Source organism: Vipera berus (genome assembly GCF_964194415.1).
Source record: "Vipera berus genome assembly, chromosome: 4".
NCBI classification, from domain to species: Eukaryota; Metazoa; Chordata; class Lepidosauria; order Squamata; family Viperidae; genus Vipera; species Vipera berus.
Genome location: NC_138206.1, coordinates 26,299,766 through 26,321,567, shown reverse-complemented (window position 1 = coordinate 26,321,567; position 21,802 = coordinate 26,299,766). Strand labels below are relative to the sequence as shown.

The 21,802-nt window shown below is 37.6% G+C and overlaps 1 protein-coding gene across 3 annotated transcripts in view; it reads right to left on the bottom strand.

Annotated features, from left to right (window-relative positions):
- NBEA (neurobeachin) overlaps positions 1–21,802 on the bottom strand; it is a 397,191-nt gene that overhangs the window by 264,789 nt on the left and 110,600 nt on the right. For 2 of the 3 annotated variants that reach the window (XM_081327264.1, XM_081327262.1), the window contains 2 exons: positions 15,589–15,757; positions 12,897–12,992 (listed from right to left, as the gene is read on the bottom strand). In XM_081327264.1, coding sequence (XP_081183390.1) covers positions 12,897–12,992; positions 15,589–15,757 — 265 coding nt within the window. The remainder of the gene's footprint in view (positions 1–12,896; positions 12,993–15,588; positions 15,758–21,802) is intronic. The other variant, XM_081327263.1, reaches the window with a different exon arrangement.

The window sequence follows — 21,802 nt, the reverse complement described above, 5'->3', positions numbered from 1 at the left end:
GTGTTCATGGAGGCACTCTTGTTAGTTTTCTGCCTGTCCGTCCAACAAAGTGGCTGTTACAGCCCTTGGACTGTATGTTGTAAATGATTCCTGTTTTTTTTTCTTTTTGAGTTACTGAGTCTTTTGGTTTATATAAGCTCTTTTGGAGGGCTTTTGGTGGTCACACACATTTGATAAGGTTATGTCAGTATCCATGTTGCATAACCAGTCTGTTTTCTTTTTCTGGTATTTGAGTACTGCAGTATGTTTGCTGTGTGTTTGCTTGCAGTTAGGCAAGCTCATTGGGAACTGATACATGCAGTAGACTTAGACTTAAAGGCTCAGATGCCCAAGCCATTTTCAGTTAACATACACAAATATGTAGCTTTGGAACATTTTCCTAAATCAATAGAAGAACAAGTATAATATTTTTGATTCATTTGTTTAACTAGTTACTTTTTGTCTAGTTTTAGCACATGTGGAAAACACACCATTTTAATTATATTATGCAGAAATATTAAAAATTCAATTGGTTCACAAGCACTATTCTTAGAAATAGCCTTATGTATTACTGCCTTGTCGTGGCGAAGGGGCTTGCGTAATTCAATGAAGCTATGAGCTATGCCGTGCAGGGCCACCCAAGACGGAAAGGTCATAGCAGAGAGTTCTGACAAAACGTGATCCACTGGAGAAGGAAATGGCAACCCACTCCAGTATCTTTGCCATGAAAACCCTATGGACAGTACCAAAAGGCAAAACGATATGACGCTGGAAGATGAGCCCCTCAGGTCGGAAGGCGTCCAATATGCTACTGGGGAAGAGCAGAGGGCTAGTACTAGTAGCGCCAGAAAGAATGAAGCGACTGGGCCAAAGCCGAAAGGACGCTCAGCTGTGGATGTGTCTGGTGGTGAAAGGAAAGTCCGATGCTGTAAAGATTTTTTCTCCATAGGAACCTGGAATGTAAGATCCATGAATCAAGGAAAGCTGGACGTGGTCAAACAAGAGATGACAAGACTGAACATCGACATCTTAGGCATCAGCGAACTAAAATGGACAGGAATGGGTGAATTTAATTCAGATGACCATCAGGTATACTACTGCGGGCAAGAATCCCTCAGAAGAAATGGAGTAGCCTTCATAGTCAATAAAAGAGTAGGAAAAGCAATACTGGGATACAATCCTCAAAATGACAGAATGATCTCAGTTCGAATCCAAGGCAAACCATTCAATATCACAGTAGTCCAAGTCTATGCCCCAACCACCGGTGCTGAAGAGGATGAAATTGACCGGTTCTATGAAGCCCTACAGCACCTTATAGAACTAACACCAAAAAACGATGTCCTTATCATCATGGGGGATTGGAATGCTAAAGTAGGAAGCCAAAAGATAACTGGAATAACAGGCAAGTTTGGCCTTGCAGTACAAAATGAAGCAGGGCACAGGCTGATAGAATTTTGTCAAGAGAATACGATGGTCATAGCAAACACTCTTTTCCAACAACCCAAGAGACGGCTCTACACATGGACATCACCAGACGGTCAACACAGAAATCAGATTGACTATGTGCTCTGCAGCCAAAGATGGAGAAGCTCTATGCAGTCAGTAAAAACAAGACCAGGAGCTGACTGTGGCTCAGACCATGAGCTTCTCCTTGCAAAGTTTAGGCTTAAACTGAAGAAAGTAGGGAAAAGCACTAGGCCACTCAGGTATGAATTAAATCATATCCCTGTCGAATATATAGTAGAGGTGACAAATAGATTTAAGGAATTAGATCTGATAGACAGAGTGCCTGAAGAACTATGGACAGAGGTTCACGACATTGTACAACAGGTAGCAACCAAAACCATCCCAAAGAAAAAGAAATGCAAGAAAGCAAAATGGCTGTCTGAGGAAGCTTTGCAAATAGCTGAGGAAAGGAGGGAAGCGAAAGGCAAGGGAGAAAAAGAAAGATACACCCAATTGAATGCAGAATTCCAGAGAATAGCTAGAAGAGATAAGAATGCCTTCTTAAATGAACAGTGCAAAGAAATAGAAGAAAACAATAGAATAGGGAGGACCAGAGATCTTTTCAAGAAAATTGGAGAGATGAAGGGAACGTTTAATGCAAAAATGGGCATGATAAAGGACCAAAATGGCAGGGACCTAACAGAGGCAGAAGAGATTAAGAAGAGGTGGCAAAATTACACAGAAGAACTATACAAGAATGAGCTTAACGTCCCAGATAATCACAATGAGATGGTCACTGACCTTGAGCCAGACATCCTAGAATGTGAAGTGAAGTGGGCCTTAGAAAAGCTGAGCAACAACAAAGCTAGTGGAGGTGACAGTATTCCAGCTGAGCTATTCAAAATCTTAAAAGACAATGCAGTAAAAGTGCTACACTCAATTTGCCAGCAAATTTGGAAAACTCAACAGTGGCCACAGGATTGGAAAAGATCAGTTTACATTCCAATTCCAAAGAAAGGCAATGCCAAAGAATGTTCAAACTATCGCACCATTGCACTCATTTCTCATGCTAGCAAAGTCATGCTTAAAATCCTACAAGCTAGACTTCAGCAGTATGTGGATCGAGAACTACCAGAAGTACAGGCAGGATTTCGAAGAGGCAGAGGAACTAGAGATCAAATTGCCAACATACGCTGGATCATGGAGAAAGCTAGAGAGTTCCAGAAAAACATCTACTTCTGCTTCATTGACTATGCTAAAGCCTTTGATTGTGTGGATCATAACAAACTGTGGCAAGTTCTTAAAGAGATGGGAGTACCAGACCATCTTATTTGTCTCTTGAGAAACCTATATGTGGGTCAAGAAGCAACAGTGAGAACTGGACATGGAACCACTGATTGGTTCAAAATTGGGAAAGGAGTCCGGCAAGGCTGTATACTCTCGCCCTGCCTATTTAACTTATATGCAGAGCACATCATGAGAAAGGCAGGGCTAGATGAGTCAAAAGTTGGAATTAAGATTGCCGGAAGAAATATCAACAACCTAAGATACGCAGATGATACCACTCTAATGGCAGAAAGTGAAGAAGAACTAAAGAGCCTCTTGTTGCAGGTGAAGAAGGAGAGTGCAAAACTTGGGTTGAAACTTAACATTAAGAAAACCAAGATCATGGCATCTGGCCCTCTCAATTTCTGGCAAATAGATGGGGAAGAAATGGAGGTAGTGACAGATTTTATTTTCCTGGGCTCCAAGATCACTGCAGATGGGGACTGTAGCCAAGAAATTAAAAGACGCTTGCTCCTGGGGAGGAAAGCCATGGCAAATCTAGACAGCACACTAAAAAGCAGAGACATCACCCTGTCAACAAAAGTGCGTATCGTCAAGGCTATGGTCTTCCCAGTTGCAATGTATGGCAGTGAAAGTTGGACCATAAGAAAGGCCGAGCGCCAAAGAATTGAGGCCTTTGAACTATGGTGCTGGAGAAGACTCCTGCGAGTCCCTTGGACTGCAAGGCGATCAAACCGGTCAATCCTAGAGGAGATCAATCCTGACTGCTCTTTAGAAGGCCAGATCCTGAAGGTAAAACTCAAATACTTTGGCCACCTAATGAGAAGGAAGGACTCACTGGAGAAGAGCCTAATGCTGGGAAAGATCGAGGGCAATAGAAGAAGGGGACGACAGAGAATGAGGTGGCTGGATGGAGTCACTGAAGCAGTAGGCGTGAGCTTAAATGGACTCCAGAAGATGGTAGAGGACAGGAAGGCCTGGAGGAACGTTGTCCATAGGGTCGCGATGGGTCGGACACGACTTCGCAGCTAACAACAACAACATTATAAGCAAAGAGAAAAATATATTTAGAGTAAACTCAATGTAGCTGAAATTAATAAAACTTTTTCTAAGGTAGAAAGCTCAGGTGAATCAGTCCTATAATATAATAATAATAATAATAATAATAATAATAATAATAATAATAATAATAATAATAATAATAATAATAATAATAATAATAGAAGAAGAAGAAGAAGAAGAAGAAGAAGAAGAAGAAGAAGAAGAAGAAGAAGAAGAAGAAGAAGAAGAAGAAGAAGAAGAAGAAGAAGAAGAAGAAGAAGAAGAAGAAGAAGTTGGAAGGTACCTTGGAGGTCATCTAGTCCAACCCCCTGCTCAGGCAGAAAACCCTATATCATTTCAGGCAAATGGCTGCCAGTTTCTTCTTAAAAACCTCCAGTGTTGGAGTATTTACCACCTCTGGAGGCAGGTTGTTCCACTGGTTAATTGTTGTAACTGTCAGGAAGTTTCTCCTTAGTTCTAGGTTGCTTCTCTCCTTGACTAGTTTCCATCCATTGCTTCTTGTCTTGCTTTCTGGTGCTTTGGAGAATAGCTTGACTCCCTCTTCTTTGTGGTAGACCCTGAGATATTGGAACACTGCTATCATGTCACCCCTCACTCTTCTCTTCGTTAAACTACACATACCCAATTCCAGCAACCGTTCCCTATATGTTTTAGCCTCCAGTCCCCCAATCATCTTTGTTGCTCTTCTCTGTACCCTTTCTAGAGTCTCGACATCTTTTTTACATTGTGGTGACCAAAACTGGATGCAGTATTCCAGGTGTGTCCTTACCAGAGCATTGTAAAGTGGTATTAGTACTTCACTTGATCTTGATTCTATCCCTCTGTTAATGCAGCCTAGCACTGTGTTGGCGTTTTTGGCAGCTGCAGCACACTGCTGGCTCATATTTAAGTGATTGTCTACTAGGACTCCGAGATCCCTCTCACAGTTACTACTATTGAGCAAGGTACCACCTATACTATACCTGTGCATTTGATTTTTCCTGCCTAGATGTAGAACCTTACTTTTTTCACCATTGAATTTCATTTTGTTAGATAGCGCCCAGTGTTCGAGTCTGTCCAGATCCTCCTGTATTTTAAGCCTCTTCTGGAGTATTGGCTATTCCTGCCAGCTTGGTGTTGTCTGCAAATTTGATGAGTTCCCCATCTATCCCCTCATCCAAATCGTTAATGAAGATGTTGAAGAGCACTGGGCCCAGCACAGAGCCCTGGAGCACCCCACTACACACTTCCTTCCATGTAGATGCAGTTCCATTGAGGACCACACGCTGAGTACGGCCTGTCAGCCACCTACGAATCCATCTGGTGGTGATGCTATCTAACCCACATTTTTCTATCTTATCAAGTAGTAGGTTGTGATCTACTTTATCAAATGCCTTACTGAAGTCCAAGTAAATTATATCTACAGCATTCCTCTGGTCCACTAATTTTGTCACTTGGTCAAAGAATGTGATAAGATTTGTCTGGCATGATCTGTTTTTGACAAACCCACGTTGACTTTTAGTGATGACTTTGTTTGCATCTAGGTGTTCGCTGATTTGTTGTTTGATTATCTTTTCCAGAATCTTCCCAGGTATTGAGGTCAGGCTGATAGGTCTGTAGTTTCCTGGATCTATTTTTTTCCCTTTTTTGAAGATGGGAACTACATCAGCTCTCTTCCAGTCTTCTGGTAGTTCCCCAGTGCTCCAGGATCTTTGAAAAATATAGTTCAGTGGTTCTGAGATCACATCTGCCAGTTCCTTGAGAACCTTGGGGTGTAATCCATCTGGTCATGGTGATTTGAACTCGTCTAGGCCGGACAGGTGTTCACTTACCATTTTTTTGCCTATCTTAACTTGCGTTTCTATTCTGTTTTTTATGGCACTGGTTTTGGTAGGTTGGACTGTTTTTTCCCTTTGTGTAAAGACAGATGCAAAAAACGAGTTAAATAGTTCTGCTTTCTCCCTATTGCTTGTCACCTTCTTGCCACTTTCCCCCACTAATGGACCAATCATTTCCTTAACTTTTTTCTTGTTTTTTATATGTTGAAAGAAGCATTTTTTTTTATTTTTGACTTTGGTTGCAAGCCTTAGTTCATTTTGAGCCTTAGCTTTCCTCACTTAATCTTTGCCAGCACAGGCTATTTGCTGATATTCTGACTTAGTTATGTGCCCCTCTTTCCAATTCTTATACTTGTCCTTTTTATCTTTCAATTTATCAGAGAGTTCTTTATGCAGCCATGCTGGTTTCTTTTGAGAGCTGTTATTTTTCTTCTTTGTTGGTATTGTACTAGACTGGGCCTTTATTATCTCACTTTTCAAAATTTCCCAAGCTTCTTGAGTTGTTTTCCCCTTTAGGATTCTCATCCATGGAATTCTTCCCATGGTCTCTCTGTTTATTGAAATTAGCTCTTTTAAAGTCCAAGACTCTAGTTTGGCTGTGTTCTATTGCTTGTGCCTCCAGAATGTTGAATTCCAATATTGCATGATCACTTCCCCCCAAGGTTCCTGTGGCTTCGACACTTTCTATCATTTCATCTCTGTTAGTGAGAATTAAATCCAATATGGCTAATCCCCTAGTTCCCTTCTCTACTTTTTAGGAGAGAGTTGTCTGCTAGGTTTGTAAGGAATCTGTTCGATCTTCCACTTGGTGCAGAGTTTGTCTCCCAGTTGATATCAGGGTAATTAAAGTCCCCCATTACTATTGTGATGTGCTTCTTACTTACCTTACTTAGCTGACTAGCAAAAAGTTCATCTATTTCCTCTGCTTGGTTGGGTGGCCTATAGTATACAGCTATGGCAATGTCATTTTTTCCCCTTTTTGACCCAAATGCATTCAGGTTTACAGTTTTCGTCATTGTTGTGCTCTATTTCTGTAGAGATAAAGTTATTTCTTATATATAGAGCAACTCCTCCTCGTCTTTTGTTTAGTCTGTTTCTTTTAAATAGTTGAAATCCCTCTAGCTGTGTGTTCCATTTGTAGGTTTCGTCCCACCATGTTTCCGTAATGGCAACAATATCATATCTGCCCTCATTTACCTGAATTTCTAGTTCACCCTGCTTACTGTTCATACTCTGTGCATTAGTGTATAGACATTTGAGTCCTTTATGACTGACCCTGTGTTTACTTGCTGCATAACTTGTGTGGTGCCTGGCTTCCCCTATTTTCTTAGATTGCCGGGGACAGTGATGTTCTGTATCAATTAACTTACTGTCCCCATTGTTTAGTTTAAATGTTCCTCCAGAAAAGCTGTGATTTTATTGCCAAGTAACTCAGTCCCTTTCTTGGATGGATGCAGACCATCTCTTTTATACATTTTTTCATTGGATCAGCTACAGACATCGTGACTAATATAACCAAAGCCTTCTCCTTTACACCACTCCTTTAGCCACATATTAAATTCTGCTATACGCTGGCCTTTTCCATTTTGCTCCTTACACACTGGTAAAACCTCTGAAAAAGTAAGCCTACAGCCTATTCTGCTAAGTTCCTGCCCCAAGCTCTGGAAATCATTCTGCACAGAGTATATAAGGTTACATTGTTTGTTTGTTTGTTTGTTTGTTTGTGTATTTATTACATTCTCCTTTTCACTCAGAAGCTGAAGAGAGCTCCTCTTTCCATTTTCCCTCACAGCAACATCCTTCTGTCATGGCTAGAGCAGGGGTCTTCAAACTCAGCCTTTTTATGACTCATGGACTTCAACTCCCAGAATTCCTCAGCCAGGCACACTGGCTTAGGAATTCTGGGAGTGGAAGTCCATGAGTCATAAAAGGGCCAAGTTTGAAGACCTCTGGGTTAGAGAGTGACTGGTCAAAGGTTTTGCTTGGCTGAGGATAGAACTGGATCATCCTACTGCTAGCCCAGCAGTTTCAATATTTTTAAAAAGTCAAATTATGTTTTATAGAATGCTGAGTTATATATAATGTCTGTTATAATAACAAACTTTGTAATTATAAAAGTATGCACAGTAAAATATGCAACTGACTACAATGAACTTTAAGCATTTAACAAATCTACTGATCTTGAAAAGCTAAATAGAACTGGATCTGATTAGAAGCAACATAGAAGATCTAGGAAATATTTGGGCTCTAGGTGTACTCAGAATTTTAAACACACACACACACACACACACACACACACACACACGAAGAAAATCATAGCAAACAGCTTCCATATTGTTTTCATGAAAACTACTTCATAGGTATATCCAGGAAGTCATTAAGAACTTGATCCCAGCAGTTGGCCAAACCTGGAAGAACTTGCCTGGGCTCAGAAGCTAGGCAGGGTTGGGTCTGCTTGGAAGGTGAATGAAAGACCAAGGGGATATTTCAGGACTGAATACTGTACTGGGAAGTAAAACAAAAACCAAAAATCCTGGAAAAGTCAAATTGCTTCTGTATTGTTGGCAAGAAAAATGCCCAGAGATATATGTGTAGTCACCAAACATCTTGACACAGTTCTTTGAATCTGACAAATGCATACAATTATGCCATACAGATACACATGAAGCTGTTCTGAAAAATAAAAAAAAATATTCTGAAATAATAACAAAGGGTATCATGACACCCAGAAGACTAACATCTAGGTAGCATGAGCTTTTGTGAATTACAATCTAGCTCATTAGATATATTGAAGATGCACTTGATCAAACAGACAGTGATCCACATTCGCTTATACCACAGCATCTATTTTAATCCTGAAGGCATTGCAAACTCTTTGATGTAACCAAAGGCTCACTAAACTCCTCCTTTCCACAAGAATAAACTAAAGAGAGAGGCAAATAAAGAGCCTGTAATGACCACTAAAAACAGTTTCAAAACACCAGGTTGAGAGCAAAGTTGCTATGAAGGTTACAGACAATATAATGACTCACAACATGAAAGGAGCTCTCAATTCAAATGTGTATGTGCTGAGCGGAAGTAGCATAATGAGAAATTAGAGGAGAGAGAAAGAGGTAGGGAATGTCCTGAAAAGCCTGAAATTGACACTGCAAAAGAAGCAGGGTTCAGCATCAGATTACAAAATACATAATTCTCCTTGCAGAAGTGGAAAAAAATGTGAATAATAGATGAATTCTCAAATGAATAAATACAAAATGGATGATTAAGAATTATAGAAATTAAAATACTTTGGATAATAGTTGAACAAGTTACAATCCATTATTTAGAAATTAATGGAAAGTTATACTTTTGAAAATGTATATGGGAAAGAAAATAATATTGAAGCCAAAATGATTTGAATGCCTCAGACCTAAGAAACTATGGTATCTCCAGCCCTAATTAAATCCTGTCTACCTCTTCATTTTTAAATAACTCACCAGAAATTAGGTGCTTCATTAAAATCACATGTAATTTATAGGATTGCCTGCAACCACTGTTTTTTTTTTGTAGCTTTAAAACCACAGTAGATCACAGTGGAAAAATTACTTTCTAAAGTTACAGATGATTACTGCATAGCTATTACCAGCCTGGAATGGTTGGAGTTAATGAGAGAAAATGCACCCTTTTGAGTTACTGCTGCTTCCTGGAGAACACACAAAATATAAAATAAATATTTTGAAGGTGGTGAGACACCACAAATCATGATCACACCTCTTTTCTTCCAAACCAAAAGATATTACCCATCAACCCTCCCTAATTTCAACCGGATTCATTTTTGTTAGTTAAATGTGTTTAGTCAAAGCTGTCAATTATTCATTCATATTGCTGACCAATTTATCAATGAAGTATAAAATTGGTAAACTTATATTATAAATTCACATCAATTTGTGGGGGATTAGTTTCTTCAATAGTTTTGCTAATTGCTAAAAGCAGAAATGACCTGTAAGGAGAATCATGCACATAAAAAAAAATTCTGCCAATAAGGCTACCTATCCATTCTGTAAGTATCTATTTAAAAAGATATGAACAATAACTCCCTCTCATATTCTTCCAAGTACTGTAGTAAATTCGGAAGACATTCACAGACTATCATGTTGAAAGTCACCAAGTAATCCTTAAAGATCAATAGGGTCATATCTTCTGTATTATTTTCAGGCAAAGATTACCCATGCTGCAGACATTTCTATTCCAGAACTAGGGAAGAAGCCAGACTGACATTACTGAGAGTATATAAATTAACCAAAAACAATGAGTAATCACACTACTGAATCACTGCATGGATGATGACAATAGTACCAATTATGATTGCAAATAGTCTATCTGATGCCAATCACTGGTATAAATTATGTTGATGTTATTTTTGTCCTAATAATTGGTTAATAATATGGCTAAATATTTTTTATTAAATGGCTTCATTGCTTATTACCAGAGTATTTCTTATTACCATCTATGACATTTAATCATAGAAATCCTTTTCGGTATTCTACTATAATAGTACATGGTAGCTGTCAGTTAACAAGGCCAATTTCCATCACTAAATAACACAATTGTAAAGTGCAATTTTTCATGACTGAACTACTTAGTAACAGCAGTTCTAGCACTTCTAGTTGCTGTAATTCTGTAATATAACGATGTAATGTAAGCAAATATTTTGCTGTAGGAAAAGGAAAGGCAGGTGGTCAGGATGGAGTGAAGAGAGGAATTAGCCTAGAGTTGTTATGTTCCCACACAAGAGGGTCCAGGTCCAGCACCTCTTGAATTCCATTAAGGCTTAGCTAGCATCAATTAATGCTGATGATTAATAGACTAGATTCTTCTGCATAGGCAGAGCAATAAATCAGCTTAACTGAAACTTAACACATGGTCCTGATTCTTCACACCTGACACAGTGGTGTCATTAAGCAAAATATCATGTGATTGCTATTTTTGACCCCTTGCTGGTTTCCAATCATGTAGCCCCAAGATGCTGCAATTTTCTAATTGTCAGTCAGTTGCCAAGTGCCCAGATCATGATCATGTGATCACAGGGATGCTATGATGACCAGAACTTTGAGGACCTGTCATAAGTATCACTCAATCAGTGTCATCATAACTTCAAATTTGCTGAACAAGGGGTCATTAAGCCAGTGTCACCTGTAGTAATAATAATATAGAATTAAAGAAAAAGGAAAAGTGCCATTTTTTAAAGAATGAATAATTTCTTGTAGATTTCTTGGATAATAATTTCTTGTATTCTATCTGCAGTTTTGATAGTACTGATCAACACAAATCAATAATTTTTTTCAGGCTCATCATCACCTCAGGTAACTCCTTTCATGGAGAGGCAATGGGCCCAGAGCATTGCGTTACAAGTTCATTTTATTTGTTTTTTTTTTCTAAAAATGCCTCTGAAATATATGTAGGACCAGAAGGACACCCATAGGCACCATACTGGAAATACTGATCCTAAATGCAGAAGAGCTTCTTCTCATACCAAAATTGTTCATATTTATTCCAGTAATACTAGTTATAGTTTAATCTCTAATTTATAGTTATGTGATTACAACCTGATGTTATTTGGAAAAACTAAAATATGCTAAAAATTAGTAATCTCCCTGTCCATTTATAATAAATATTTATATATTTTAAAAAATGTATTGTTAAAAACTAGTACTGCTATGACTACCAGCTAGACTTTCATTCTTTATTTTTCTTATCCACAGTACCTGCTAGTTCTACAAATGTGGATCAAAATTATTTTTCCAAAGAAGGGAACAAAGACAAGACAACTGAAACTTGGCATTCTGCTAGCTGGATAAAAATGAAAAGAAAGCAAAACATAACACACCCAAAGGTGCTTTTTCACAAGGCAACTGGACTAGTTTCTTCAGCTGAAGAAGCTTCTTAAATGAGAAGCAAAACATCTTCAAAGAAAGTCTAGTTGCCTTGTGAAAAAGCACTTTTAGGATAACTATGACCTGGTTGACTGAGAATCTCCATAGACAAAACATAACACAGTGGGACAATTTGCTGTCACATTAATTTTAAGGACTGAGAAGAACACCAAGAATTTGGAAATAAATGGAAGAAACTGAAGGACTAATAAGGCTAGGAAGATTCCGAAGGGTAGGTGCTAAGAATGGGTACGGAGAACAGACTAGGCAGCATAGATGAGCACTAGTAAGGAATTTGGGAAAGCCTATGAAAAATTGATCATACAACCTTGAGTAGGCTGAATGTATGTGTAATTTTAGGGATAATGGAGAGGATGGATGTATACGCTTCGGAGAGATTAGTTTTTTGGCACTGGTAATAAGAGATAACATTTCTTTATGTATTGTGTATAGTTGTTTAGTGTTGGAAATGTGAAGCATGTGGGTATTTTATAACAGGAAATTATAGCTTTTAATTGAAATATTCAGTTAAAAAATTGTGGCTTCAAAACTGTTTGGTTTTGTAACCTCAGTAGACTGCCTTTTTATATACTTGGTATTTTGTTGCACAGCAGTAAATGTTCTCACTGTGCTAAGCCAAAGTAATCTGTCTTCTGAACTAAATTAATATTCCTTTATTTCTTTAACAGTCTTTGTATGACTTTAACTTAAGAATTTGGGGCTGTCTTTATGGGATTTTAATATCTATCTAACTATCCAATTCTTATTAAAGTACAGCTAATATTAGACAGTGAATAGAATAAAAAGAAATAAGAATTTGTATAGTTATTTAAACTATTTGCAAAGCCCTGTATTGTATATCAGTTGGGAGAGAAATGTCATGCTGTATGGAAGAAAAAGAAGAAAGTTGTGCATCATTTTTTGCTATAATAGACTAAAAGAGAGGGGAACAAGTGACTGCTCCTAGAAGTGATATCATTTTTTTTTTGTTCTCAGTGGTATCTCCCATCATATTGTCTGCCTACTGAAAGTAAAAATAATTGGAAGTTATATAGAAAAAGACGTGTTTCTAAATCAAAAGAAACAAAGAGTTTAGAAAATGCAACAAACTATTTCAGGAATATAGCACTATATAACTTCCTTATACGGCAGTATTCTTTTAAAGGGTTGAAGTATATTTCTCTACAGTATTAAATTTTAATACTGTTAAAAAGTAAAAATTGTAACCCTATAATACTGTTAATAAATAAGAAGTAGAATGTTCACAGTATCATTGCCAGAAAACACTGATCTAAATCATCTTCTTAGTCAAGACTTTGTATTATAATTAAGTTATTGAATTATATAATATGAAATAAGTGTGGCAAAGAATAGGAGGTTATGTTAAAATTACCTTTATAAAATGAGTGGGTAAAGCTCTGTTCAGGTATTAACTTGGCAAGGAATCCATGGTTCAAACTTGGGTGTGGGATAGATGGTATAACCACAACTGCGAAGAAAATCATGGAGTAAATTGTGAGCCAGCTACTTATTGCCGGTAATTTGGTCCACTGAGGATCCATGTCAGAAGTTTATTGAAACATGCAAACAAGGCACAAATAATTTATCAGGGAGAAATCTAGAAAAATAAGATACTTGCAAATAATACAACATACAAAGAAAAAAACATTTACATGGAAAGACAGGTATACATAAATTAGACAGAAATATTTGGAATAGGTTTATGTATGAAACAAAATACAAACAGAAAAATGCATTATCTGTAGCACAGCAACAAATGATAGGCAAATTCTAAGGCAAATCCCCTAAAAAATAAGCAATATAATTTTATTATTTACAAAAAAATAATGCAGGAATAGTTAATTACTTAATCATGATTTGAATGAAGGAAATATACCATGTACTCTATTGTATAAACAATGGAAATGAGTAATTTTATTTTAAAATAAAAATAGTTTATAATGTAATAGAAACAACATAAAATTTAGTTAACTAAAATATGTCTGAAAATAAATAAGTGCAAAATCCTATATTACAATGTGTACTGATTTGGCCACTGATTTTTAAACAACCTTATCTGAGAAGAAAGGATTAGATTTACATGGCATAGCCATACACATTTTTAAAATATGATTCTCACACAAATGTATTTTTTTAATCCTATCAAAATTCTTCAGGCATTTAAGTCCAAAACATTTCTTTTAATTAGGTGAACTGATGGTAATGTTATTTTATTTTAGTATCAGACTTTTCATGAATCAGTTTTGTCATTTAACATGATAATCAATGTCTCAATAAGATATTTATAACACCCAAGAGCTATGTTTAAAAATATATATATAGTGCTACAGACTTCAGATGATACTGAAATCTTGGAAAGATTCGCTTTTCAGGGATATATGAAATGAAGTCATTGTGCTTAATTGTTCTATTCTAGTTACTTTAAAAATGTCTTTTGGCACCAATTCTATTACTACACACTTGGAAGACACATGAATAAATATACATAAGATTATACTGTAGAAGATACTGTATATAGCTATTCTCATTATGTACATACAGTAGGTAGTTCTAACAAAAAGATTAAACATTTCAGAAACTGGACTCTGATAAGATTTCTCTTTTTAAAATTATGTTTAAATTTAAACAACTGGAAACTGATCCAAACTAATATTAGAATGCTCACTGTATTTCATTTCCTTAGAAGATACTTATTGCATCATTTGTGAATAGTCAATCCTGAAAAAGACATGTGCAAGGGAGCTATATACAAAATATTAAAAGTCTACAAAGGAGGAATATGAGAAGCATGGAAGGATGCCAAAATAAAAGGAAGGATTTGCCATCAATTTTGGCTCTCTTTCTAATGCTTGCAATATAAATAATATATTCCAATGAGAGAATCTTTAAAAAGTCTCATCCAAGGCATTTCTGCTTCTGAAGAAAGAGGTTTCACAGGTAAGAATTCACACGAGTATTAAGATATTGTCTTCCCAAAGGAATGTATATCAGAGAAAAGAAAGTTTTATGACTTTGCAGTATGACCCAGGGTAAAACTTGGTTTCAATCCATCTCTCTTGAAACAAACAGCACCTAAATCATGTTCATCAAAACTGAATCAATGATCCTCGTCAATTAGACTACTAAAAGCAAGTTTCTAGAAATACACTATTATACTAGAATTCCCAAACAAGTATCTTAGTAGCAAATTTAGGACATGTAGACAGACTTATTTTCTAGCAACAAAATTTCTCCAATAAGTAAATTTAATTTCGTTTTTGTTAAGAGATAACAGATGCCTTCATGCCATGTACTGTATCTAAAATTTACCTAAATGTTCCCAATGTTTATAAAAACTTCAGTTCTGCCTAAATATAATATTATTCCCCTTTTGTGGATAATTAGATTTTTATCAATGCAAAATGTATTATTTCATTGATTAGATGATAATTTCTAATGATTCCTTGCCATTCAAACAGTAGGAGTCTTTACAAGCTAGATGCTTATAAGTAAAAGTAGACCAGTATACTTTTATTTCATTAATATAAAATGTCTGTCCTTCTCTTCTAATACACATGTATCATACTGCATCGACAGTTGTATTTTTGTTAATATCCAAATGACACCATATCCAAGTAAAATTATTTGCTTTAGTTTGCCAAGACAGGTATTCTTTCTTTTTAGAGATGTTAATAAGTGAAGAAAGTAAAAATTAAATCTGGAATTTTGTGCAAGTAAAATATAATTTTATTTTAATTTATTTATTAGTATTTTTATGGTGTAAAATAGCCAGCCACTAAAGTGTAACAAAGTAATGGAATTATGATTTGAATTCAAAACACATGATGAACATAAAAATTGATTTTATGGAAAAAATGGAAAAGTAATTAGCTTGTGTCCTGCAATTAATTATATGCTTTGGAAGAAGAGTCTCATATCTTAATCCCTAAGACCATCCTGTGCTAAAAAGCGAAAAAACAAGAAATATTTTCAAATATTAATAGGCATTCTTTATTCTTCAGTTTCTACATTCAAACATCAAATGTCCCAACACTTCCTCAGCATTAACTGAAAAACAGCAGTACCTGTACTTGTTGGTGAATTTATTTCTTGCCTGATATTTCTACCTGCCTGGCTTCCAGACCTTGCAGTTTCTCGTTGTGGTTCAAGAATATCCCGGTATTTGGAGACCATTAAAACAGAAATGAAGTAAACCACAGCCAAAGCTAAAAATTGTGCCTGTTTGCTATCATCCTGTTGAAGAAAAGAAAAACATACGAACACACAAAATAAAATACTATTAAAATACATAGTAAACTTATCATTTCCTCTCTTAATCAATGCTATGGAGCAAATTACTAAAATTAAAAACAAACAAGCTGCTGTACGACAATTATTTAAACATTCCCTTGATTGCCCTTTAAATATATGAACATTTCTTTCACCTTCCCAATATGAATGTATAGCTTGTTAGAGAGGGGTATGACTTAGTCTTCATAAATTACTATCTCAGAGGAAGTTAAGACAGCTATGAGAACTACCACAAAGTTGTAAATAAAATTAAATATATCAAATATATCATGTACTTAACTAGAGATCCTCAAACCAGTTTACAATTTCTCTCAGAGGGGAATTGGGACAAGGCTGAGTGACTTACAAGGAGGCCATAAAATGTTTTCAATAGTTAATCATGCCTGTGCAGAGAAAACAGTAATCATGCTACTCAGTTTGGCCTTTCCTCACTACTTTGCTTGGGGCAATAAGGTTTGGTTGCATTTGCACTTTATCTGTACATGTTTGTAAAGGCAAAGTAGGAGGACTGTGAAAATTCATGCTGGACAGTGTGTAACTACTGTAATAGAGCCATGTTGCTGTATTATTATTATTATTATTATTATTATTATTATTATTATTATTATTATTATTATTATTATTATTATTATTATCCTTCTCCCCTTTCCTATTACATATTCCCAGGGCTTTGTTTCTCATAGAACGCTCAGAACGGCGTTCCGGCACCTTTTTTTGCACATACACACGAAAAAAGCTTTTGCACAAGCTGTGATACTCCCTCTATTGGCTTTTGAAAGCCTACTGGCTTTCAAAAGCCAATAGGAATTCCTGCTGAACGCACCAAAAGACCCGGCCGGCAAACGTTGCACAGGCAAGTTGTCTACAGCGAAGGCGAGTTGGCAGGAACTTTGCACCCCTCCCTGCTGCTTTGGTTTAACATCTTTGTGCTGGCAATCACCCCAGAAATACAGTTTGGGGCTGCTTTGTCCGATTCAGGCCACCGTCCGGCGCTCCTCCTTTAGGTCCCAATTGGGGGGAGCTTAGCGTGCGTCTCTGAACTACGTCCACATTGGTCTTTCACGGCTGTGCCTTCCTTGCATGATGAAACCCAGAGAGGGAGCTGCAGCTGGCATCGTTGCTAGAGGAGGGCCAAGTGGGCAGCGCAGCTCAACCCCAGGGGCTGGGGAGAGAGCTCAGGGAGGCGCCCCGGGGTGGCTGTGTCAGACACCTTGCAGCCCTGCAGCCCATAAATAGCCACAATGTCCAGAAAGTCCCCCAGCAGGTGCTGAAGGCCAGTGTCCAGATTCCTTGGCATGCTGGCAAAGGCAGGGGGGCTTAGCGTGCTGTAGACCAGCCGCTGCTGCCCAGAGCCAACCCCACCTGGCTGGCAGTCACGTGGAGCCTGTCAGGCAAGCCAGCATAGGCGGATGTCCATCCAAGGGGTGCCGACGGCCCCGTCAGGCAAGCAAGGGAGAGCCTGCCTCAGCTGGTACTTGTAGTCTGGGTAGTTGAGCATTGTGGCACACCTGGAGCCGCTTGGCCTCATCAATGAAGGGCCGCTTCTGGGCGGTGTCAAGGCACTGCCAGGCGGCGCCCAGCTGCTTGGAGATCTCTGAATTGTGCAGCCGGGGCTGCTCCTGTGCGATCTGCCACTGCTGCGTGCATGATCAGACCATGAAGGCATTCATGGGCCGCTTCACCTTTTCCGGCCAGGCTGGCGAGGGTGTGGGTGGCGGGGCTGGGCTGGGGCCAGTTGGAATGGGCCTGCCACCCAGCCACTGGCAGGTGCTTCCAGGGTGTAGAAACCCGTGAACATCCTCCCACCCATCGGGGAGGGCCCAACAAGAGAGCCTCGAGAGGTCCATCGGCTGGAGCAGCCAGCAGCAAGCGAGCCACAGAGATTGACCAGAAGTTCATCTTGGGTCTGAATTCCCATGCAGTGAAAAGAAGAGGGCTTGCAACTTCTGGTTGTAGTTATCCACGTTTCTGCACACTGAGATAATCGGCCACTTGTACAAATACAGAGCCTATCATGCTTTTATTTATATGGAACAGATAGGTAAAGGTAAAGGTTCCCCTGCACATGCGTGCTAGTCATTTCCGACTCTAGGGGCCAGTGCTCATCTCCGTTTCAAAGCCGAAGAGCCAGCGCTTGTCCGAGGACGTCTCCGTGGTCATGTGGCCGGCATGACTAGACGCCAAAGGCACACGGAACGCTGTTACCTTCCCACCGTAGTGGTCCCTATTTTTCTACTTGCATTTTTACGTGCTTTCGAACTGCTAGGTTGGCAGAAGCTGGGACGAGTAACAGGTGCTCACTCTGTTACACGGCACTCGGGATTCGACCCGCCAAACTGCCAACCTTCTGATCGACAAGCTCAGCGTCCTAACCCACTGAGCCACCGCATCAATTATATACCTATAAATACATCACTCATGACCTAATTTTTGGAATGTGTAAAAAATTTGAACCAACCCAGAAACTCATTTTCCATTGTTTGTGTATATATAGAAAGTAAACCCTGAAATAGATTTGGAAAGAGCAAGGACTTTGATTAAATGGAAATGTTGCTAAGCATAGAACTGTTGAGTTAATTTGCAGCTGTTTCTGCTGTTTTCTTTTTATATGCTTATGATTTTACATCACATTTTAAAATCAGCTAAATTGAATAGGAATAAGATTGTGACTGAAAGAATACTATCTCTGAAATATAGTAAATATCTTTAACAAGTAACGTTAAATTTAGCTTTAGTGTAATTTGCTTGCTTACTGTAGCTAAAACTGGAAATTATATTTATAAAGATTTGCCGGACAAAACTTTGGAATTTACTATGAACATTTGCCTTAAATACAATAAATTAAATCTATGTTAAGAATTGAATATATAATTGTTTAATTATATAAATAAGTATATAAACAAAATTATATAAATAAAAGATTAAAAAGATGAGAGTTCCGGCAACTTTTTCTTTTCTTTTTTTTTTTAGAAAAAAAGCACTGCATACTCCTATTGGTATCTTATGATTATCACTTGTTGGTTGTATCTTATGATTTATGATTTTATCTTATTATTTATGATTTATCACTTTGTTACTTGTATGTATATTAAGAGCTTATGAACAAGAGATAAATTCCTTCAGTGTCCAATCACATTTGACCAATAAAGAATATTCTATAAGAAAATAAAAACTGGTTTAAATAATTGTTAAATAATTATTGGCAAAGCCAATCATTTAGCTAATGAGCGTGTTACGAGTCTGTCATTGCTCATGATGCCACTAAGGGTGGCTGCCAGTTAAAACCGCCCCGAGTCCTTCGGGAGAAGGGCGGTATACAAATTAAATTAATAAATAAATAATAAATAAAAGAAGCATGGCTATCCAATTATTATTCTTTGTTGTTAGTTGTGAAGTCGTGTCCGACCCATCGTAACCCCATGGACAATGTTCCTCCAGGCCTTCCTGTCCTCTACCATCTTCTGGAGTCCATTTAGGCTCATGCCTACTGCTTCAGTGACTCCATCCAGCCACCTCATTCTCTGTTGTAGCTTTCTTCTCTTGCCCTCAACCTTTCCCAGCATTAGGGTCTTCTCCAGTGAGTCCTTCCTTCTCATTAGGTGGCCAAAGTATTTGAGTTTCAGCTTCAGGATCTGGCTTTCTAAAGAGCAGTCAGGGTTGATCTCCTCTAGGACTGACTGGTTTGATCGCCTCGCAGTCCAAGGGACTCGCAGGAGTCTTCTCCAGCACCATAGTTCAAAGACCTCAATTCTTTGGCGCTCAGCCTTTCTTATGGTCCAGCTTTCACAGCCATACATCATTATTCTATTAACCAGCATATTGAGCTGTTGCCAGCTTATCAGATGCTGCGCCAGCAAGAATCATCAAGCAAGAAAACTGAAAGGATGAAACAACCACAGACCCACTTCGGCACGAACGGATGAATGGAGGTTCATAATCTCTCCCCAATCAATACAGCTTTACAGCAAACGACAACGAGGAGGCAGATCGCACCGATGGGCAACAGGGAAGGATTCGTGACCAATGTGGACAGTGACGACAGCAAGGAAGAACGAACAGCTGAAATGGCAGCATCGCATATAGAACTGTCAGATGAGCAGTGAGATGATTGCCTGCGGCAAAATGCACACTCCACATGGGCAGGATGAGTGGAGAGAAGCAGAGCACCAAAAATCAAACAGCTCTCAACGAGCCCGATGGAAACAAGAACGAGGCAACTGATTACGGGATGGCGAGAGCCGAACAGACCTGTAACATGCTCATTAGCTAAACAATTGGCTTTGCAGAGACTATAAGAACGTGCTCCTCAATCCTGGCTTAAACTCTGACACATATAAACATATACATACAAACATACATACATACACACACACACACATATATATGTACACATACACACACACACACATATGAAACGTGACCCAAATAGTACTGTTATAGGGCAATGCAGAAAACATTAGACTAATTCCAAACTCTTTAAAGCTACCATTGAGATCAATGTTACTTATTAGTGAAGGAAAAAGAGAATGTAGATGATCCTTCTCAAGAATCATGAGAAATCATGTTAATTCAAATCTCTTGCTTGTAAATTTGGATTACAATTATTTTGTTTGGAATACTAGGAAAGAAGTTTGTCAGTACTTCTGGCTATATATCATCTTGCTAAAGCTGAGAGATTGTGATTGCCCAAGGTTACCAAGCTGGTTTTAGAACTCATGATCTCACACTTTCTAAGATACCAAACTGGTTCTTAGTTATATGAATATGCAGGTCAATTTCCAATCCAAATAATCTTAAAATGGAAATGGTCCAAGCCTGATTCTCTCTAAGGATGAGCCATATATACATTCTTAGGTGGTTGACTAATTAAAATTCAACCACCCCCACCCCCACACACACACGTCCAGCTACCTTCTTTGCCATCTTGTGTCCATGATTTTATCTGTTAATGTTTTTATCTACTGTGTTTTTTACAAGGAATGATTTGAATGTTTTTTAATATTTTATGTTGTAAATGTTGTATACAAGATGGGTAGCAAATAAATTTTATAAATAAATAAATAAATAAATTCTTCAATGAATCTAAACATTACATATGTCCATCCATATCAGTCTGGTTTTCACTGAATATCAGATCTATCTATCTATCTATCTATCTATCTATCTATCTATCTATCTATCTATCTATCTATCATCTATCTATAAATTTAAAATCATACACTAAAATTCTAAACTTTATAAGTAGAAAAAATGAGAAATAATATAAGAGTTTTCTATTAATTTTAAAAATTCTGAAAGCACAGAAATAAAGTATTAAATAATTTTAAATATGTTAAGTTTAAAAAGGGGTTCGCTGTAAAGATATGTTTAAAGAGAGATGAACTTCCCCTTTTTATGTACTTTGGGCACTGTAATAAAAAAATCTATTTCTGAAAATATAGGGATACAAATCTTAGCCTTCACTATTCATACCAGAACGTTAAACATTAAAAGATACAGGCTGGCACACCTACCAAAGCTGAATTAAAGTATTCTTTACTGTGTATATATCATGAGTTTCAAATAGCAGATCAGAAAACTAAAAGCCACCAATTAAAATAATTGTAAGCAGTTGTCACAGGCATGAGTATATTTTATACTACAGAGTAGGTATGTACCAATTGTGTAGGGAATTTTTTGCAAAGATTTTGTAGAAACTCAAAAAGTTATTTCTCTATCTGAAGTGTTCTGTTTGAAAAGGTTCTGCTGGCCAACTGTGCTATCACAATACTAAAGATTTTAAATTATTTTTTAAAACCCTGTGTCACTGAATAGTCATTTAAAGAGATTTCTCCCATCCTTTTCTACTATTTCATAGAATCATAGAGTTAGGAGGGACCAGGAAAGACTTCTAGTCCAACCCTTTGGCAAAAGCAAGAGTCCTCATACCATCTTAGACAAATGGTTGTACATTCTTTTCTCGAAAAACTCCAGCAATGTAGCACCCAC